The sequence below is a fragment of the Ambystoma mexicanum genome, chromosome 2p (genome assembly GCF_040938575.1).
Source record: "Ambystoma mexicanum isolate Mex_15411 chromosome 2p, UKY_AmexF1_1, whole genome shotgun sequence".
Taxonomy (NCBI): Eukaryota; Metazoa; Chordata; class Amphibia; order Caudata; family Ambystomatidae; genus Ambystoma; species Ambystoma mexicanum.
The window spans coordinates 1467298742-1467322206 of NC_090923.1; the positions used below are offsets into that span (position 1 = coordinate 1467298742).

Sequence of the window (23465 nt, forward strand, 5' to 3'; positions counted from 1 at the left end):
GTGGAGGTAAGCAATGCGATTGTAGACTAGTACTTCTATTTAATGTGAAAGGACCGAGATCGTGTGGCCTAATTATATAGTTGGAGAGATTTCGACTGACTTGACCAGGTGGTTTCTTTTACTACGGCGAGTACAGGGAATAGACTGTTCAAGTCATTCTAAATGCTCCTGTAGCTACGAACGTTTTGTCACTGGTTGACAGTGTTGGGTTATCTTTTTTTAATATCCCTTTGAACCATCTGTTATAGTGGTAGAACTCACTGATGAGTGTTGTTGTTCTTTCTGTCTTTCTTTTTGTTTATCTTCCTAGCACGCATATCAACATTGGGTCTGATATTCATTGACCCGATCCTTATAGACCAGATTTCTGGATTTGTTCGTGAGGGTGTTGGCTGCTAGTTTGCAGTTTTTCAATGCACATAACGTATAGGTGCATATCCTGAGGATTGAGGTAAGCAAAATATGGAGTGTATAATGTTATGGCAAAACAACTTTGAATTAATACTCTTGTGTACCATGTAAAATGTTTATGCACTTTGTATTGATGATGTCCATATGGGCAGAGACAGCACCTATCGAGGGAGGAATATATACTCCTTTATGAGTGTTCCTGTAGATGGTTATAAGAGATTGAATTTTCCACTCTCTTTTCTCTTTGTTTTTTTCTTTTTTTCTCTTTGTTGCTCTTCCTTTGTGTATAGTGGTCCCATCATTGACTGAGGTGTATACAGAGGTCCCATGGAATCGGCCTTATACACACGCTCCCTTCTTCAATAATTGGTCTGCTGACCTTTTCTTCTTATGGGTCTGCCGATCTTAATGGTGCCATTGGGCGCTTAGGTATCGTGTCCGACAGTTATCAATAGAGGAGATATCTACAGTAGAGTGACTGTAAGTGTTGGGTCTGTAATGGATCATTTTTTGACTCTCACTTTTATTTTAATATGCATGATTCATATTTCGGTATTGGTCTTCCGAACCATCTACTGTCGGGTGCCTGAGTACTAGTTCTAGATTGTCCTACGTTGTCACATGGTGCTGGTATAGGTGATGTTACTGGGGATACACCAATTTTGGCAACGATCCCTGCATGGTTCCGTATTCCGGTGACCTTGTCTTTTTATGGTGAAGGTAATGTCGGGGTATTTAAAACCCCTCTCTACACCCCGTTGATTCATTGGTACGGCGGTTGTAATGATCAATCTAATAATGTGAGCAATGTAGCTAGATTGATGTTGTGTTATTTATATTCATTTTTATGTTTATATTTAGGTGAGTTTTTTCCGGTGTAGTCTACATCTTCCTCGTTTCTCCATCTACATTTCACCTGACCACGTGGGACCATAGTACCCCTGAAGAATTTCTGTCTAATAATGTGTTATACGGAAAGAAACATGTCGGGTTGGGGAATACACTGTTAATTATAAACAGTTTTAAGGTCAACTAGCTTGAGTCAGTACAATGTGTATTAGAAAAGATTGACTCAGCAGTGACAATATAGAGTCCATATTTACAATGGACAAAATTTGTAATGTTGTATTTTAGCATGATAGGTTTGATGACTATGAAATATTTGTTATAGTTTTATGTTTTGATGAATGGTTTGAGTGTGAGTGAGGTATGGTTGTAGTGGGGTCGGTTGTGGTTTTAGATGGAAATGTTATATTGTACCAGCCCATAGATGAATCGAGTGGACTGGTGCATAAATTGATTGATATTAACATTCATGATATTGTGTATTTTTTACAAATTCTAAATATATTAATAAATAATATTGAATTGAGATTTTGTGTCGATGGATTGAATTAAATTATTTCAACCCAGTGAATGTTTCATGATTAGACACGTTTATATCATTGTTGTGTTACTGAGCTATTTGTTTCACTCTATGGAGTAGACTACTTTGGTACTCACCACATAAACACAACTTTACTCTGACCTTCTATGTTGAGCTTTTTCTGTGTTCTATCCAGGCCAGGTCATAGTAATCAGATTCCCCTGGTTTCCCCTGTTACTTCTGTATAGTGATGTTTTTGCACGGTTTTTGATCGTGGGATTTTTTCTGTTACTTGCCTTCACTATATTGAGTTACACTATTATCATCTAGCACCGTGTTACACGTTTTGGACAATTTTGGGCTAAACCAGTGACCGCTAAGTTGAGTTATAGTGCCCAGAGGTGCTATTTCATCATGGCAGCAGACAAAATTCGAAGCTACGATGACAAATATGTGGCCGAACTATTGGCTCAGTCCTCATTATTTTCCAATGATGGGGAAAGCTCACCTTTAACTAATATTAGCAATTGGGATGAGCTTTTCCAATTACGTAAACGATCTATCCGCACAGAACTCCACGGTACTATTATGTTGGAGTATTTGCGCAATGGTGTCTTACCACAAGGATTGGTGGTGAGGAATGAACCACGTTTATTCCTTGATAATAAAGAATTCATCATTAGGTGGAGCTACATTGCAAATAAGTGCGGACGTGATTGGCTAATTTTAATAATTGACACCGCAAAGGAGATGTCCATGAAACAATTGGAAGAACTTAAGAAGTTAGAAGAGGCTATCAAAAAATTGGTACCCTTGGAAGTATATACCAAGAGACTTGATGAGATTATTCGTGAAATGAATGATTTTAAGGAATCTACTGTAAGGGATCGTATCCGACGACTTAAGACTGATATTACTGACTTCTCACATGAGAAAGCTTATCGGTATACCCAAGAGGGGTATGTACCTGATCAACATTATGACGGGGCCCCTAGACAACAACCACAGAAAAACGCAAGATTCACTAACACCTCGTTTAGCTCTTATAGCTCGGATGACGATACATTCACCCGTGGTGTAAGTGGAAGACAGCAAAGACGTGGTAACAACCGTGGACGTGGAAATGCTAATAGACGTAGGCCTCAGAATACCCGTCCATTCCCAAGAGGTAGAGGTCCATCGGTTGGTTTTTTAGATCAGGACCTACAAAATTGGGATTACGAACCCCCGGTAACAAGGAGCAACAAAGCTTATTAATCAACTTATCGTCATACATCCCTACACCAGTTGAAACATCGGTCCTGGAGAAGGGGTTTGGGTTTGTCCCTACCATTGCCTATGACCGTTTTGTTTCGAGGGTTGAAATCGAGGAATTATTTAGGAAAATACATTTGAAACAATTTTTTCATGAAAATCCATTTGAGGCTGAAGAAAGGAATACTGGTTTACATAACCGGTCTTCCTTCTGCCCACCTACCACAAGCCATAGTCCGGAATCGGTGGTTTTTGAAAGAAGGGTTCTGAATGATTTAGACACTTTGGAACGCACACATTCACCGTATGCTTTCCAAAATTGTTCGACAGCACAACGAAAAGCCTTTGAATCTCTTAAAAATAATACATCTATAGTAATACGTAGCGCAGATAAGGGCGGCGCGATTGTATTACTGAATCGAGAAGACTATGTTATGGAGTGCCTGAGACAACTTTCAGATACATCTTTTTATAAATTGGTTGAACAGGATCCTACTGCACGCCTGATTAATTTGATTACCCATAAAGTTGAGAAAGCTAAAGACAGGCATTGGATAACTCAGAAGGAAGCTGAGTATTTGGTTAAAAAAGATCCCAGTGTTCCTTTGTTTTATATTCTGCCTAAGATCCATAAGACACTGATTAATCCTCCGGGAAGACCTATAGTATCGGGCACCAATACAATACTGGAACCATTAGCCAAATTTGCTGACTCTTTTTTGAAAGGGTTTGTTAGTAAAATGACGTCCTATGTTCAAGATTCTATGACAGTAATTAACTTGATTGAGAATTTACATTTTAATCCACATGAGGATATTCTCGTCACCATGGATATTGTTTCATTATATACTAAGATCCCTCAAGCTTCGACTTTGGATGTTATTGAGGAGTTACTTTTATCCAAACGTACATCCGGGATGACACCAAACTCGTTCATACTATGGTGTACAGAATTGGCCCTGACTGAAAATTATTTTCAGTTTGATGGCCGCTTTTATCAGCAGATTCATGGTACTGCCATGGGCTCGGCTGTTGCACCTTCCTTGGCTAATCTTTATGTGGACTATGTTGAACATATGAGCGTCTACAGCGAAGAGAACATTTACAGAGACCACATTACATTGTGGCGAAGGTACATTGATGATGTACTTTTGATATGGCATGGTGACCAGACTACTTTATTGGCTTTTTTTCAATGGCTAAATGGGATTAACCCGTTTTTGAAGTTCACTATGAATTTCCATAAGGAACAGATTGATTTTCTGGACTTAACCATCTACTCTGATTTATCCACTAATGTGTTGGGATTGAGACCTTTTCATAAAATGACTGATAGAAACTCCCTCCTACGATACGATAGCTTTCATCCCAAGTCTCTGCGGGATAATTTACCGTTTGGACAATTTCTTCGTCTCAAGCGGAATAGTAGTAAGAAGGACATGTTTGAGTCTGAATCCTCGATTCTAAGTGGTAATCTGATCCAACGTGGGTATCCCAGCAAGATAGTTAACAGATCATTTAAGAGAGCCTCTAATAATCATCGAGAAGCCTTACTTGAATACAGACCTAAATCTAGTTCTTCCTTATCAGATTCACTTGTTTTTGTCAGTACCTACAACCATCTGTCTAATCATGTGATAAAGATTATCAAGAAGCACTGGCATCTCCTAGCACAGGCTAAAATACCAGTAGCTAGTCCACGATGTGCTTTTAAACGGGGACGTAATGTAAAGGAGATGGTAAGTAGGAACGACATCAGTATCAAATTGGACAAACAAGTCACCATTACCCAACAGTGGGGGCTTCCACGATTGCGGGGACACGCCCCTTGTGGTAGGTGTGTTTGCTGCCCACTGACTAGACGGTCCACCGAGGTTGATATTGGCCTCAGAAGACCGTGGGCTCAGATGGATTTCTCAAATTGCAACTCCAGCCATGTAATTTATGCTATTTGGTGTCCTTGTGACAAAATATACATTGGCAAAACGGAACGAAAAATTAAAACCCGTATCTGCGAACACAGGAGCTGCATTAGATTGAAAAATCTCACAGCCCCCCTAGTAGGGCATTTTGTAATGAGAAACCATGGTTGTGACGAATTGAGGTGGACAGTATTGAAGAAAGTGGTTGCCACTAACAATACTGCAATGGATAAACAAACTCTGTCGAAGGAAGAAACAAAACTTATTTTTCTGAGCAAGAGCCACGAGGTTGGTCTTAATGAGGCGATTGACTGGAATTTTTAGTCACTTTTTATTACATTGCTTTTCAGGCGACTTTATTGTTATAGCCATCATGCTGTGCGTGATGACTGGGATAGATTTCGATCCCCCATTGATTCAGGACTATTTACCACTGCTGATGTGTGCTGTAGCGTTGTGATAATACCAGTCATCACTGTCGTTACAATTTATTCTCCCGTTCACACAAATAAACTTTAATTTTTATTTCTTAACTATATTCTTTATTGCCAACGGTTACGGTCCTAGTCGAGTATTAAATGACCCCACCCAACCACGTCTGTGGGATGAAGTGATTATGTCTATAGTAATTGCTGATGTTTTTTCAACAAAAAATGGGACTCGTCCCTTAACTGGCCAAACGTGACTGGGGCGGATGACTAGATTGATATACTGCAGTATGAAGGTCAGCCGTGGAGGCGACGAGGCCACTGACGGGCACGTGATCACTGACGTGTACGTATTTGTCTTACGCTTGAGTTGCTGCATCGTTTAATTATTTACATCACGTGGTCACCATGTGATCGGGTGATCACGTATATGTGCCGGAAGCTGGATCCCGGAACACTGGTTGCGTGGAATCACGGGATTGCTACGGTCTTCGTCGGAACATGCTCGGGAGCAGTGGAGGTAAGCAATGCGATTGTAGACTAGTACTTCTATTTAATGTGAAAGGACCGAGATCGTGTGGCCTAATTATATAGTTGGAGAGATTTCGACTGACTTGACCAGGTGGTTTCTTTTACTACGGCGAGTACAGGGAATAGACTGTTCAAGTCATTCTAAATGCTCCTGTAGCTACGAACGTTTTGTCACTGGTTGACAGTGTTGGGTTATCTTTTTTTAATATCCCTTTGAACCATCTGTTATAGTGGTAGAACTCACTGATGAGTGTTGTTGTTCTTTCTGTCTTTCTTTTTGTTTATCTTCCTAGCACGCATATCAACATTGGGTCTGATATTCATTGACCCGATCCTTATAGACCAGATTTCTGGATTTGTTCGTGAGGGTGTTGGCTGCTAGTTTGCAGTTTTTCAATGCACATAACGTATAGGTGCATATCCTGAGGATTGAGGTAAGCAAAATATGGAGTGTATAATGTTATGGCAAAACAACTTTGAATTAATACTCTTGTGTACCATGTAAAATGTTTATGCACTTTGTATTGATGATGTCCATATGGGCAGAGACAGCACCTATCGAGGGAGGAATATATACTCCTTTATGAGTGTTCCTGTAGATGGTTATAAGAGATTGAATTTTCCACTCTCTTTTCTCTTTGTTTTTTTCTTTTTTTCTCTTTGTTGCTCTTCCTTTGTGTATAGTGGTCCCATCATTGACTGAGGTGTATACAGAGGTCCCATGGAATCGGCCTTATACACACGCTCCCTTCTTCAATAATTGGTCTGCTGACCTTTTCTTCTTATGGGTCTGCCGATCTTAATGGTGCCATTGGGCGCTTAGGTATCGTGTCCGACAGTTATCAATAGAGGAGATATCTACAGTAGAGTGACTGTAAGTGTTGGGTCTGTAATGGATCATTTTTTGACTCTCACTTTTATTTTAATATGCATGATTCATATTTCGGTATTGGTCTTCCGAACCATCTACTGTCGGGTGCCTGAGTACTAGTTCTAGATTGTCCTACGTTGTCACATGGTGCTGGTATAGGTGATGTTACTGGGGATACACCAATTTTGGCAACGATCCCTGCATGGTTCCGTATTCCGGTGACCTTGTCTTTTTATGGTGAAGGTAATGTCGGGGTATTTAAAACCCCTCTCTACACCCCGTTGATTCATTGGTACGGCGGTTGTAATGATCAATCTAATAATGTGAGCAATGTAGCTAGATTGATGTTGTGTTATTTATATTCATTTTTATGTTTATATTTAGGTGAGTTTTTTCCGGTGTAGTCTACATCTTCCTCGTTTCTCCATCTACATTTCACCTGACCACGTGGGACCATAGTACCCCTGAAGAATTTCTGTCTAATAATGTGTTATACGGAAAGAAACATGTCGGGTTGGGGAATACACTGTTAATTATAAACAGTTTTAAGGTCAACTAGCTTGAGTCAGTACAATGTGTATTAGAAAAGATTGACTCAGCAGTGACAATATAGAGTCCATATTTACAATGGACAAAATTTGTAATGTTGTATTTTAGCATGATAGGTTTGATGACTATGAAATATTTGTTATAGTTTTATGTTTTGATGAATGGTTTGAGTGTGAGTGAGGTATGGTTGTAGTGGGGTCGGTTGTGGTTTTAGATGGAAATGTTATATTGTACCAGCCCATAGATGAATCGAGTGGACTGGTGCATAAATTGATTGATATTAACATTCATGATATTGTGTATTTTTTACAAATTCTAAATATATTAATAAATAATATTGAATTGAGATTTTGTGTCGATGGATTGAATTAAATTATTTCAACCCAGTGAATGTTTCATGATTAGACACGTTTATATCATTGTTGTGTTACTGAGCTATTTGTTTCACTCTATGGAGTAGACTACTTTGGTACTCACCACATAAACACAACTTTACTCTGACCTTCTATGTTGAGCTTTTTCTGTGTTCTATCCAGGCCAGGTCATAGTAATCAGATTCCCCTGGTTTCCCCTGTTACTTCTGTATAGTGATGTTCCATTTGAAGTTTCCAAACTTTTTGGTGACTCCTTTGAGGGTAAGGTACTTGGAGTGTTTCAGGCTGATAAACATGCATCAACCTCTGTTCAGGATTGTGTGGTACGGACTGCTGTTCTCCGCTCTCAGAGAAAGTAATTGGAGATGGCGACGGCTCTATCAGAATTGTTTCTTAAGGAGGCGGTCATTCCTGTTCTTCTTCACCAACAGGGTCTGGGATTTTATTAATGAGTTTTTCTGGTGCCTAAACCTTCACTGACTTTTCGTCTCATCCTGGATCTCGATCTCTGAACTGTTTCATCGAAAGGGGCAGATCGACTTGGAGACTTTACAGAAACATTCTTCCAATGTTGCTCCACAGGACTGAATGGCTTCCCTGGATCTCCAGGATGCCTGATGACACATATATCTCCTGCCTTGACGAATTAAGTTCTTCCAGTTTTGCTGTGGGAACTCTGCATTTCAGCTCAGTCTGCTCCTGTTTGGGTTGCAATCTGCCTCCAGGGTATTCGCCAAGCTGGTGGCTCCCCTGGTGGCGCTCCTCAACCCGAAGGGCGTTCAGATTTTTTCGTACCTGGCTGATTGGTTATCAAGGCGGACCTCCGTGGATGGTCAGAGCACATCTCCACCTGGAGCCCTCCTGGGATCTGGTGTTCGTCGGGGCTCATATCTGTACCAGGTTGGGGAGGGTGTTTCTTTCTTCAGAAAGGTACCTGCACTTGCTGTCAGTCCTGGGCAGGGTTCACCAGCGGCAGGGGGTGTTGGCTCGCCTGTTGCTCATGCTGCAAGGGCACATGGCCTCTTGCGTGTTTCTGGTCACTAGGGCTCATCTTCGATTGCGTCCCATGCTGTTTTACCTCCTGGCTCACTGGCTTCCGTTGTCTCAGACTTGCGAGGCCCTGTTTCCAGTGTTACAGGATCTGTAAGCCAGCTTACAGTGGTAGTTGCAGGTTCTGAATCTCCGGGTGGGGGTTACCCTGGTCCAGCCCATGAAGACCATTCTTACTGCAGATGCCAATGGGCGGGGAGGGGGAGCCACGATGGCAGTCCTCTCGGCTCAGGGTTTGTTGGCTCCAGGGGATATTCATCAGTCCTCCAACTGAGAGGTGTTTTGTGCCATTCTCCAGGCGCAGTTGTCTTTTTGAGAGGTTCCTGAAGGGTCAAGCAGTGGTGGTCTGGACGGACAATTCCACAGCTTTGACCTATGTCAACTGCCGGGGTGGGTCCGGCACTCCTTGAATGCTCTAGAAGCTCAGATTGGGGCATGAGAGGAGAAACACCTGCTATTCCTGAGGGCCACTCATGTCAGAAGGGTGGACAATCTTCAGGCAGACTGGCTTACCTGTTATTTCACCTCCTTGGTGGAATTTGTTGTGTCAGACAGGGTGTTTGCCGAGATCTGCAACAGGTTCTTTGCTTCTAGGGTCTCAGTGTAAGTTCCTCTCTTCTGCTCCCGGTTTACGACCAGGGGGGCATGAGGAGTGGATGCCCTAAATGTAGCATGGCCTCGGGGTCTCCTTTATGCCTTTCCTCCTCTTACCCTGATTCCCCGTGTGGTTCAGTGCATTAGGGTAATTCGGGGCGATGGTGCTGTTGGTAGCTCCACATTGGCCTTAGCGCAGCTGGTTTCCCTCCCTGCTGGAACTTCGGTCCCAGGCTCCTTGGTTGATTCCGAGGCGGCCTTGTCCCCTACAGGCTGGGCTGGGGTTCGGGGTCTGGCACATTCAATGGGCAATTTGGCCATGCACAGTACTGGTTTGTTTCCCAAGATTTCTTGGGTCCTGTGGTGGACTCGATCCTTAAGGCTCGGAGGCCTTCGGGTCGGAAGGCCTATGAAACACGTTGGGTACACTTTCTGGCTTGGTGCGAACGGTCTGGGACCCCCTCCAGTGTAGTTTGCCGAAAGTTCTCTGGTTTCTCCAGGTGGGTTTAGACAAGGGCCTGGCAGTCTCCACTATTCGCTCCTGATGGGCCTCCATCAAAGTCCTCATGGAGGGCTCTGATGGGCACCTGGAAAGGGGAGTCTTGTTGGGGAGGTTTCTTTGGAGTCTCTATCTCCAGTCCATGTGCCTATGAGGGCATGCCCTCCTTGGATCGTCCTCTTGTCTTTATGGTCCTTTGGGGCCTCCCTTTGAGCCCCTGTCTGAAATTGATATCAAGCACCTCACATTGAAGACTATTTTCCTATTTTCGATTACATCAGCCCGTAGGTTGGGGGAAATCTGGGCTTTGTTGTGTCAGGCCCCCTTTTTGAGAGTTCTTCCTGACTCTGTTGTGTTAAGATATGTGTGATCCTAAGTTTTGCCCGAGGTCATGTCAAGGTTTCACACTTCGCTGGATCTTCCTCCCATTGTTTTTTCAGAACCTGCAGCCGCCGTAGGAGGTGGCCTGGCATTCCATTGATGTACGGCAGGGCAGTTCTGGACTTGGCTAAAACAGCCCCAGTTCGGCAGTCAGACAGCCTCTTGGTTACTTTGGGCACAGCAAGTGCATGGCGGAAACCTCTCTGGTTTCCATTAGCCAGTGGATCCGTATAGTCATTTCCATGGCGAATGTGGCTTCTGTTGTGCCTGTGCCCGACCGTGTTGTGTGTTGTTCTACCAGGGTTATGGCTGCTTCCTGGGTGAATGTGCAAGGGGTTATCCCTGCAGGAACTTTGTAGGGCTGCCACCTGGGCGGATCAGGATGCCTTTGTCAACCACTATCGGTTGAATGTCTCCCACTCCACTGATGGGTCTTTTGGGGTTGGAGTTTTATCTGTTGGAATGTGGATTCGGGGTCATTGAAGTTGTGCTTTGTGTTACTGCACTTCTGTCTCTATGTGTCTCGTTGGGACCTCTCGCCGTTGCTACTCTGGTATTCGTCATGTGGTAAGTACTGGGATGAGGAAGAGTGGACATGGAGGTAATGCTCTGATTACTTACTAGTAATCTTCATTACTACTAGTCCTTCTCTTCCTTATCACAGCACTGGACGACCCTCCTCTCCCACCCTGAGGGGAGAGTCCCATGCTCCGGCTTGGTTTTAATTAACTGGAGTACTAGGTGTGGGGAGGAGTTATATTAAGAAAAGAAGAAATAAAGGAAGGTCCTGTTGAGGCCTCTTGCGGTAAGTATGGGGACGAGGAAGAGTAGGACTAGGAGTGATGAAGAGTTCCGTTAAGTAATCAGAGCAATACAAATAACCAATAAATAAATAAATGCACTCAACATATCAAAGATAAGAAAAGATAATAGAAGAACAAAATGCCTTCGAACATGCAGGAAGGACGGAAAGTGCTTATCTCAGGTGACTGACTGAACAACACAAAACAGGTTGAGGTAGTATATAAACGGAGCTGTACGTTCCAGGACTATGGCTTCTTGGCAGTTAGAGGGCCAAAACATGGACTTTGCCATTGAAAAGGGTTACTTGAAGGTTTTTTCTGTGTTAATGAATAATGTTTTTTCTTGTTCACAAATGTTTAAAACATTTTATTCTTTGCTGCTGGTTGAATTAAAGAACTTAATACATGGGAAGGAGCCTTCAGTCTTGGCATAGAATGATAACATGCATAGCAGATTCTGTAGATTTGTATCTTGGCACAACACCTCTAACATCTCGCTGCATCTTTCTTTCAAGATGGCCGGCCACTGTACATCCTGCGCTTAGGGCAAATGGACACCAAAGGTTTGGTGAAGGCCGTGGGGGAAGAGGCTATGCTGAGACATGTGAGTACCTATCACCTTGCAGAGCTGTGTATGTTATGAAAAAAAAGAATGTGTTTCCTACCCACTTTCTAAGCATTTACTCCCAGGACAGCTGGTGGCTTCTCTCAGTAGTGGCAGGAATTGTACAATTAAAAACTGTTGGACGTTCGTAGTGCAATGCACCTGGTAAGAGATACCCTAGCACTAGCACCCTGCACCTAGTGTAACTGGAAAGGTGTGGCACTGCTCTGCACATAATGTTGCCATGACGCTCTGACATGACTCTGCACTTCGTGAGTATCACCGGTAACCTCCGAAACAGCTCTGCATTTAGGCCCCCATTTAGCTTGTGGCAGACTACAGCTAAACAATTGGAAGCAGTTTTACCACGTGGGCATCCGTCAAACCAAATTGCGTGGCAAGCAGGGCGATTGTTGAAGAGATTGCATGTGAAAGCTGGTTCAACAGAGACCTACTGTGATGTGTGACCCTCCCATGTGAATTGCCCTTTTAATATAATGTGTCCCTCCCTTGTGTATTGCCGCCTGTGACTGTGTCATGGCTCAATGTAATAAAAGGAGCCACTGCAGACATGTGCACCAGAACGGCTGCAAACTCCAACCATGGAATATCTGTGTCCGTCTCTCATTCTGGGCCTGCAGGCCTACACCATGTGATCATGGTCCTGCAGTCCTGGCCTGCAAGCCCCATGCCGTGTGATCACGGCCCTGCAGGTCCAGCCCAGACACCTACCATCCAGTGTGTGACCGGTGTAACGTCGAATTCTGCTCATCGTCGAAAAATGCTTATGCTGCTTACTGCGCATGCGTTGTGTTTGTGCGCATGCGCAGTAACTACTGACAGGAAAGCATTTTTCGACGGGTGAGTTGTGATGATATCTACGCGCCCCCCGCCCCTGCCCCGTAGACCAGAAAGCATTTTCTGACGGGTAAGCAAAATCCGACGTTACAGTACCGTCGGATTTTGCTTTTCCATTGAAATTCACGCATGAGCAGTAGCAGCCTAAGCATTTTTCGACGAAGAGCAGAATTCGACGTTACACCGGCATCCACGGTGCTCCGACACCCAGGCTGTGTCCCCAAAACCTCCCACCGCCCTACCCTGCAATCATGTAAGTCCGGGTGACCCTGGCACACCAGCATGGTTCTTCACCCCCCAGAACCAGTGAGGCCAGCCACGTGATCGCCACCGATCCCACAATAACTACAGCACTTGCAACAGTTTTCAGAAAATATTCTGGTTAAAAAAAATGCCATATGTTTTAGTGCATTTATTTGAAATACATTAATCAATGTGCATGTGTGCACATGGGGATGTTGCACATGGAAGCAACTAAATTACAAATGCGCGAGTGCAAATACACGCACACCCGCACCACCCAGTTGGATATGCGGTTAGCGGGGGTAGAGGAAGGGATAACAAATACCATGGTGGTACATGAGTTACCCGCCATTTAAGGAAAAGAACACTGAAACCAAAATGGGCCAAAATAATTCAGCATATCTGTGATAGCGTGCACCGGAAAAAGAGCAGACAAGACATAATACTGAAAACACTAACAACTATGATTAGGAATAGTTCACCAAATTTTGTTAAGAAAAGTGACTCTCTCTAACAGATGGCGATATTGAAGAGGGGGCGTTGGGGACAGTGCCCGGAACAGTCAAAGTCTAGTGGTGGAGGGCTAAGGACCACCTATGGATTTTGCTATCGACGCAGCACACTCCAGCACAAAACAAAATATGCAGGTCTGAATTTTGCAGACTCTAGCCGCCACTTATATAGATTTGTTTTTAGAAGTTGTACTCCAACTATTAGTTTGTTCACAATTTTCATTAGATTAGTGATAGAAAAAAGTGTTTGTCCAAGCATTTTCTACTTGGCCTTCTCTACGCCAGACTTTCCATAGCAGGTGATGATCATGTTTCACAGTAAGTGTGCACTTTTGGACAAAAAAGTATGTTTCTTTTTACATTGTTTAGTGCACATGTCTACCTGATCTATAATATCAACTGCAGGGCCCTTTTTGTTGTGGGCTAAACTAAAATGTATATTTGTATTTTGAAAAATTGCACTACTGAAAAACCAAATTAATCAATATTAACAAAGCAGTTGTTTGCAATTACTTTATTTAAAACTATATAAGAGAGGCAGCCCAACTCAGGGTAATAAGGGAATGGCTCTCGGAAGACCGAACTAGGCAATGGGCAAGGATGGATCACGCAGTGGCAACCACGCCGTTTGCAGGATTTTTATTGTTGTTGTATTGTTTCATTTATTTATATAGCGCACCTGGCCCTCGGGCATCTGGGCGCTTGCAAAGGTTTAAGTTACATGTACATGTTGGCTAATAGTACATCAGGACATAAAGAGGCAGTATAATACAATATAATACAGTTACATATTGGCATACAGTCCAGTACGTCAGGGCATAGAGAAACAGTATAATACAGTATAATACAGGTAGCAGGGTGCTTGGTGGACAAGTAAAAGTGTAAGAGTGCAAGGAGTTTGTGTACTGTGTGTTCAATATTTACAGTTCAAGACGGTGGCGTTAATGGTCACTGGCGTATAGCCATATTTTAACGTTCGTCTTGAAGGAAGGGAAGGAAGGTAACGCTCTTAAGATGTCGGGTAGTGAGTTCCAGAGATGGGCTGGTAGAACCGGAAAGCTGGATCCTCCGGTTTTTTTAGTTTAAAGTTAGGGATTCTGATGCTGTTGGAGTATGCCTTTTTGATGGGTCGTTCTGAGGTATGTTTGGTGAATCTCTCCGAGAGGTAGATGGGGCCTTATTGTTAAGGCAGTTGTGGGTCAGGTTGAGTGTTTTGAGCTTGATTCTGTCTTTGATGGCTAGTCAGTTGGTAGATCGCCTAGCGTCAGAGATATGGTCTCCTTTGGGGATGCCTAAGGCAGTTCCTAGAGCATTATTTTGGAGGGTTGGAGTTTGTTGATGTTGTGATTACTAGTGGCCAGGTATAATGTGTTGCAGTAATCTATTTTAGATAAGATTAGGGCTTGTGCAACTGTGATGCAGCTATCGGTAGTCAGAAAAGGTTTACATGCGTAGATCAGTTTCCACGTGTAGCTTGTTGCTGAGGCTGTGACATTAACTTGCTTGTTGAGATTGAGTGCTGAGTCTACGTGAAAACCTAAAGTTTTTACTTCCTTAGCAACTTTAATCTGGATGCCGTCAATGGCGATGGAGTTGTATTGGAGAGGGAGTTTGCTCACTCTATTGGTGGGCCCTATGATAATGAGTTCGGTCTTTCCGTCATTAAGACATAGGGCCTCATTACGAGTTTGGCGGTAGTCATGCCAGAAAAACCGGCAGGCTGTCGCCGGACCGGTAATACCATTCCGCCTCCGTGATTGCTGGAATCACCGGGGCATTACAACCCCAGTGATCCGGTAATTCTGGAGGCGGAATTCTGTAAATCCCCATTCCCATGGAGTCCCATGGGACTCCATGGGGATGGGGACCATGGAAACACTGGTTCCGTCTATGACAGAGCCAGTGTTTCCATGTCCGCCTGCAGGCGGGTGGTGTTAATCCCGCCAGGTCAGACCTGGCCGGAGTGACACCTCCCGCCTGCAGGACTCGGATTTAACGCCACCGTTGTTTCCGGACCGGCTGACTTGTAATGAGGCCCATAGTCCATGGGTGGCCATCCAGGTTTGTATAATTTGGTACATTTTATTGATAAATCCTACGTCTTTGTAGTAGTCACCCTAAATAAGGATGAGGATCTGGGTGTCGTCAGCATAGTTAGTTAGTTTATGACTAGAGAGACGGGATCGACGCCTCCAATGTCGGGCACAGTCAGAAATTATCGGCTATGTGCAACATTTGGGAGGTTTCTTGCGTATTTTCCAAACTATCGTTATAGAAAGTCAAGATTTTATTAAAGACATGGAGGTGAAGTATTATGTTCTTCTTCCTTTACTAAAACCCGAGCAGCATTATAACATCAACAATATATTATAAATTCAACACCAATAATGAACTACATTTCCCAAGAAATTGTCCTTTTTTGTAGTCCATTGTTGATATACTACTTGAAACATGTGATACGTTTAGCCAATCCTCTCTCTGCTAGTCCAATAACCTTCTCTACGTTCCTTTGTCCTTCCTCTTCCTTTGTTTGTCTCAACTGTTAACTCATGTGCCCCAACCAGTAGACACTGTAACATTAAGTTGTTCTCCTCTTGCTTGTCTCAGGATCCTGCTGCCTTAGTCTCCATTCCTGTGAAATATAAAAATAACAAAGCTGAGGTTAGCAACGATAGGTTGGGCAATCGTCAAAATGCAATTCCTCACAACAATTATATTCTGTATAAATTACATCAAAATTCAACCAACACTTACAGCGATTGACTGGATGGGATAATCCTTTGCCTCTGTGTCTTCAATAGAATCTTGACTTTCTATAATGATAGTATGGAAAATCAGTATTCTATGTCAAGACCGGAGGCTCCGATTATGCTATTTCAAAGCTTACTCACCACCAACGTAGACATTTCATCTATCGGTCTAAAGTAAAATTCTTTGAACATTGAATCCTTTGACCAGTATGCCACTTTCAAAATGTCTTCTAATAGCTCCTCCAATTCAATGGGCCCCATAAATCCCAATATCAAATCCTGCTTGTAGCATGTCCCTTTTGACCCATGTAGCTAGAGTTGCCACTGAAACAGCCTTGAATGGCTTTCATAGTGCGATGAACAATTGGGTTACCCCTGTCGGCCTTGGACCACCTGTCACTTCCTCGTAAGCCTTCAGACAAAGAACCAGACATAATCTGGGTTGACCTGAAAATTCCACGTAAGCGACGGTCTTGATACCTGTCTTAGCCCTTTTATCAACATAGTAAGTGACTCCTGGAGGGCCAAATGACTTCCGGCCTACTTCGAGTGCCTTAATGTCCGACACTCTATTACAAGATATGAGGCAAAGCAGTGTAGTGAGCTTTGCTGATAATGCCTTCCTCGAAAGCCGGTCATTATCTGGCCAGTCTGTGAATACATTCAATACCGTATTAACATCCCAAGTCTGGGAATATCTGGGCATCAATGGTTTAAAAAACTTTACTTCTCTGAGAAGCTTGCATGGCTGACTTCTTTCCTCTCTGATCGACCCTCCCAGTTTCAACTTGGGTCCTTCCTCTCCTCTATCTCTATCTCTACCTGTGGTGTTCCCCAGGGGTCTAACCTCTCTCCCTGGCTGTTCAACCAATACCTGGCACTTCATGCCCACCGCATTGCCGCGCTTTGCCCCAACTTCCAGTGCTATGCGGATGACACTCCGCTCATTTTCAGGCTACCCTCAGCCACCACTTCTCCCTCTCTCATCTCTGACTGTCTGTCCGCCATCCAGGAATGGTGTGCCGCCAATGATCTCTGCCTTAATGCCAGTAAGACCGAGATTCTCCTCATCGGCACACCCACACCCTCCTTTCTTGTCACTCTCTGGCCAGCCTCTCTTGGCCCTCTTCCTGCTCCCACCTGTGAGGCTAAAAACCTCGGGGTCATCTTCGACTCCACACTCTCTTTCTCTCCTCACATCTCTGACGTCTCTAAGAAGTCACACTACCAGCTGCACCTCCTCAGAGGTATTCTTCCTTTCCTCCCCCCAGAATCTCACTGTCTTGAGAGCTCTGGTTCTCTCTAGGCTGGACTATTGCAACAGCCTCTTTCTAAATCTGCCTGCTTCTACTCTCCTCCCTCTGCAACTCATCCAGAACAGGACTGCGAGACTTGTCCTTGGCCTCAAGCCCAGGGATCGTATCTCTCCAGAACTGAAACTGCACTGGCTCCTAGTGGCTGCGAGGATTAAGTACAAAACCCTCTGTATTGTCCACAAGGCCTTCTGGGGCTTGGGTCCTCAATACCTTCAACTCTATCTTCCTAAATATCTTCCTTCTCGAGCTCTTCACTCATTCGCCTCCAACTCCCTCAGGGTCAGTTGCTTCTCCAAGCAACGAGTTGGTGGTAGATCTCTGCTTCTGCTGGGGCCTCCCTCTGGAACAGCCCCCCTGAAACTTGAGGAGAATCATCTCCGGTTCCGGAATCACCTCAAAACCTTTCTCTTTGCGTCTGCCTTTTCTCCTCCTCTCCCCTGCTGACTTCCTGGCTGAAACTGAAACTCCACTGGTTACCTGGCCACCCTCTGATCTCGGGCCCAGGAATGCGTCTGTCGCTACCGCTGCTGGGTCTGGTCTCCAGCTGAAAAAAAGGGCTAGTTGAGTATTCAGCCTAGATGCGAACAGATCTGTCTTGCATGGGCCCCTCATTTCCATTAGAGTCTGAAATATCGTTCTGTCTAGTTGCCAATCACTGGCATCCCTCAAATGTCTCGAATTTCAGTCTGCTACCTCGTTTTGCAGACCTGGGATATACTCCGCTGTCACGCTGATTCTGTTCTGTAGGCACATGTGCCAGAAATCCTTTGCCAGTTCTGCTAGTATCTTGGACTTCGTTTCCACCCAACCTGTTTATGTAGCATACTGTAGAGACGTAAATTTTTAGTAACACACAACAGTCCGCTCTGTCTTGGGTCCAACACCTCACCACGAAGGACACTGCCATCAGGTCTAGACAGTTGATGTGGAGCTCTAGCTCCTTCAATGACCATCTGCCTCCCGTTGTCATTCCTCCGCAACTGGCACCCCAGCTCCAATGGCTGGCATCTGATTCTATGATGAGGTCCAGCGATGAGTCAAATATCGCTCTCCCGTTCCAGGCCTCCATGTGACTGAACCACCACTGTAGTTCTGTGCATATCGGTACTTCCTGTTCATATGATAATCATCTCCATAGGTACTCAATTTCTAGGCGCTGCAGTGCCCTGTAGTGTAGGGGCCCTGGGAAAATCGCCTGGATGGATAATGCGAAACTCTCAATGATAACTCATCCTTCGCTAGTATAGTCCTGATCTCCTTCTTAATCAGATTCCCTTTTGCTATTGGTAAACTGAGTGTGACTGCTCTCCTATCACGAAGCCCCGGAACTCTAGAGATTGAGTTGGTTTCAATTTGGACTTCTAATTTATCAAAAACCCTAAGCTCTGTAATAGCAGTATTGTTACTTTTGCTTGTTGTTCTAGTCTCCCTTTGTCCTGCCCCATCAAAGAGAAGTCGTTTAAGTACACTATCAGCCTGATGCCTTGCTCTCTCAGGTGACTAACCACTGTCCTCATTAGTTTTGTAAACGCCCATGGTGCTGACGCTAGACCGAATGGGAGGCATGTGAATTCCCACTTCTGACCTCCTCCTCCCCCCACAATTGAAGGAACTTCCGATGTTCCCTTGCAATTGGGATCGTTAAGTAGGCATCTTTGAGGTCTATCCTCACCAGCCAATCCCCTGATTGTAGTATGTCTCTCAAAAAATGGATTCCCTCCATCTTGAAATGCCTGTATACAATTAATCCGTTTAAACCTCTGAGGTTTATCACTGGTCTTTGTTTCATTTTTCCTTTTACTAAGAACATATTGCCTATGAACCCTGTCGAGCATTCTGCCGCTTATGCGGCGGCTTTTTTCTTCTCTAGGTCTAAAATCTCTTTGTCTAATGTAGTTTTGTCTTTTTCATTGAACCTTATAGGTCTCAGGTAGACTGATTTTTCTGGATCCTGATAGAACTTTAATTGGAATCCATGTACCTTCTGTTCTACCCAAACATCTCCTGATAACTCTCTCCACTTTTCTAAGAATAGTGCCGTCCTCCCCCCATCACTGGGGTCTGTGATTTCGCTGAGCATTTTAGTATTCATGCTTTTAATCTCACCAGTGTTAGTTTGTGGGCCTTTGCTGCTGCCTTTCCAGCCTCTGCCTCTACACCATTCGATTGACTGAAAGAAGGGGTTAGGAAAGCACTCCACCTGGTCTCTCAGTTGCCCCTGTTATCGTAGTTAGACCTGTATGCTGAGTAGTGGCTGGCCGAGCGGCCCCTTCCTCTGCCAGCACTTCCAAAAACCTTCTGGCCAAACACTATCTTCAGTGATGCCTGTGCTTAGCAGTGTACATATTGGCGAATTTCGCCATCTCTTTAATGAAGGCATCCCCAAAAAATGTGCCTTTGCTGTCTGATGTTGACTTTGCAGTGGCCAATTCAATCATCTTGGGGTCTCTTTTGACCAAGCTAGACCTGCGCCTTTCTGTTGTCAGGGCGTTGTTGACATTGCCTAACAGGTATATTGCCCCATGTGCCCATCCGGTACGAGTCCACTTTCTGCTCCAGCTTTTCCGTCTCTTCGGCCATCTGCCAGATTTTTGCCAGAGGTGCTGGGATATCTAATACTTTATCCTGACACAATCGCCAGGATCTATTAATGCCTTTCTTAATGTCTCTGCCGTATCTTCCCATGAAGGATAACCTATTCTTATTGATCTCTGGCATTTCCGCTGCACTGTCTTTTACCGCTGGACTGTCTTTTACCTGTGGTCTGGGGCATTCCACCCAGAGTTTGCTCCTGGCCCCCTTTGATAGAGGTTTTCTAATCCTCGTAATAAAGTTGGCAATCTTGGCCGGGGGCTCCCACTCTGCCGACCTCGGATGGATAAGAGAATCCGGGTCGAATACCTCGCCCATCTCTTCCTCTTCCCTTTGCCTTTTCCTTTTTTTTGGCAGCTATAGTTTTCTAGGACATTTTGCCCCACTATTCCTCTTCCAGTCCCTCATAACTAGACATCCGTGTAATCTCTGCCTCTCCTCACCCACGATCTCACTCTTTTTTCACCACTCTTGTTTCTGCGTGATGTGTCCGGGGGGGATCTGGCTGTTGCGTGCCTTTTATGCTTTGTTTCTTCCCCCATGCCACTTATGATGTCTATCCGGGGCTTCTCCTCTCAGGGCTTGCATCCTTTGGGAGAATGAGATCAAGTCTTCCACCAAACTCCTGCCTTGGGTTAATAGTCCTAGACCTGCGCTCAGTACTCGTTGTACCGCTTGTCCCCTGCTGGGTTCTGCCCACCTCCTTCTGGTGTGAGGCTCCTCATATTCATCGCTGGAGTTGTGCATTTTTGTCACTTTGGTGGGTCACTACAGGTGTCTTGGGCCTGTCCCCATCAGTATGCAGCTTACTGTGGGTCTGGGGTGTCAATGTATTATAGGTTGGCTTGGGGCTGTGCCCGTCTATTGTGCAGTGTACACACATTATATTTTACCAGATGCCGAGTCCCTGCTCTCAATGCAGGTAATTTGTTTGCTCGTAAGGATTTATTAATATATGTATGCCACTAGGTGGCGCTGTCTCGCAATTAAAAAAAAAACAAGCTCTCGCCTTTCCTTGTGGGTCTGGTTGTCTGGCCGTGGCCTCGCACTGAAGCTTCGAGTCTCCAGTCTTATGTTTGACCTTTGATGAGCCGGTAGGTTTATAAAATATGTTATAAGATTAATGGCCGCTCGATCCCCTGGATGATTCCTTCTGCGCTCCTCTCACGGAATGATATTGGTGCAGTGCCGGAATTAGTATCCTGATGCGCCTCGTGACTTCCGTAAGAGAGCGCCCCCAGCCCTAACGCAAAGTAATACTCAGCCCTGGATCTCCCCCCCCCCAACGGGCCGTCGCGCCTGATGTCCCCCGGGGCTACACGGACTCACTCTGTCTGAAGCCCTCTTCCTATACTGTGCACGTGCACGCTCGCGCTTCATACACTAATCATCAAGTAAACATTACATTACGCAATGCTTTGTACAGGAAGATTAAATTATGAGTTAGAACGTACCAGGTCTGTTTATGGTCCCGGCATAAGAACAATATCAGGCAGTCCAGTGTATTTAGGGCTCACCACAATACCATGAAATACCACAACAAACTCACCAAAAATACTGCAAAATACCTCCAACAGTCTGCAGCACTTCCTTCTTTTGCTGTGCCACCAAGTCTTGATGCATCTCTTCAGGCTGCTAATGGACTTTTTACAGTAATCCACCAGCAATGGCTCAGAAGCAGAGACTGCGTTCACCTTTGCCTGGACCCTTTATCAGATGAGGTGGTGTTTCCTGGGCGTGGTTTTGGCGAGGAGGCACTCAAATAATCTGCCCTCCTGGTCAGAATTCTATTGAAGTAGTCAAAGAACTTCTCATGGATGAAAAGGGCCTTGTGGGTTTTCATGCAGGGGGGAAACATATTGATTTCAATGGAATACTCCACAGATTAGCACCCGCTAGTGAGCAGATGGATTTCATTGAAATCAGTTGTAAATGCTGCCTGCAAAGCGTACTTGCAGGCACTGTTTTATAGCTCTTGAAGTGCAGAATGAAACTGAAGAGTAAAGGCTATTTTACCTACTTTTACTCTATAGTTTAATTTCTCTGCTTTCGGAAACGCAATCATGGACGTCTAGAGCACTAAAGTCTAAACGTAGGTGGTCCCCTGCAGGCAATTTCCAATTTTTACGAAATGAACCCCTATGCTTGCACAGAAAAATTTGACATTTGAATCGGACATACCTCACCTCCGACCCTCTGCACTTATGTTAGACTAGCTTTGCTTTTTTCCATATTATGTGACTAAGTAACTCTGTGGGCCTCATTACGAGTTTGCCGGAATCCCGCCGGTAATTCTGGTGGGATTCTGGCAAACGCTAATAACGTTACCGGCACTTGACTGCCAGTATTTCCTGGCAGATTACAAGTGCTGGTTTAAACAGTAAATCCCGATGGATTTTGCCGGTATTACTGTGCTGTTAATGCCGGCAATTATTTGCCATTAGGTGTCAGATTTACCTTCAGCTCTCAGCTGGAGCTAAATCCGCCATCCCTACCAGCAAAGTTGTAGTTGGCTGGGACGGTAAAAGTGCTGGTAAACGTTATTACCAGCATTTTTATGGTGTACCGGCCAATTTATAATGAGGCCCACTGCACTGCTGCAGTGAATACCACATGGATACTCCCACATTGCTCTGCACATTGTGCTGTTTCTTCAGCAAGTGTCACACAACTGCTGTGCTATATCAATTGATGTGTCAGCAATACATTTTTGTATCTTATAATGTGCTTTTTTCCTGTTGTAGGTCCTGTCTATAAATGAAGAGGGCCAGAAGAGGTGTGAAGAAAGTACGCACCGGTTTGCCCGTCCTATCTGGTGAGCCTGTGCACTGTAATAATCTAAACTAGAATTTTGAATCTACTTGGGTGATATGTTCGCACTTTTTAATTTATTTTAATTTTAAGTGCATGTTTGATTATATACACTACCATTTACAACTATTACAAAAACGATTTTCTTAAACACTTTATCAGTTCTTTCTTACAAAAAATAACATAAAATACAGCAATTGAAGAGAAAATGCATTACACCAAATTCATATTACAATTCACAGTGCCTGAATACCTTATATGCATAGAGACTAAAAAGGGAATTCGTAAAAAGTCACCCTGCATGTCATTAACCAACCCACACGATTTCCCAAACTATGCTAAAAATGAGGCAAGTCGCCTGACAATTTCATGTTGGGTTTTTTCGATTCCAGGCTTGTAACGGTGGTCAATATATGCGTGTATGCTTTTCCCTCTATTGGCGCGCGGCCTTGTAGCAGGGAAAGTCATATCATGCAGAGCCACCAGAAGAGGGTAGTCAAAAGGGTCCTGCGTTGGCCCAACCACCCAGACAATATGGCTGATTTGCCACAGAAAAGCGAGGGGCGTTAGGACATCACTTTGCTTTGGCAGGCTAAGACCCCAGCCCCATTCGTGCCTGAGAGGGACTTTGAGTCGCCTTCTGCCAGGCCTTAGTCCCAAACTCAGTTTCAGGTGCCTTTGATGCAGCCGGAACATACACAAGGACCAAGATTACTTTATAGTAAAGTTCATTAAAGGAATGGTTT

General features: G+C 44.3%; 1 protein-coding gene across 7 annotated transcripts in view; it reads left to right on the forward strand.

Annotated features, from left to right (window-relative positions):
• SEC14L5 (SEC14 like lipid binding 5) overlaps positions 1-23465 on the forward strand; it is a 765028-nt gene that overhangs the window by 602327 nt on the left and 139236 nt on the right. For all 7 annotated transcript variants that reach the window (XM_069646047.1, XM_069646048.1, XM_069646049.1 and 4 more), the window contains 2 exons: positions 11549-11637; positions 22653-22723. In XM_069646047.1, coding sequence (XP_069502148.1) covers positions 11549-11637; positions 22653-22723 — 160 coding nt within the window. The remainder of the gene's footprint in view (positions 1-11548; positions 11638-22652; positions 22724-23465) is intronic.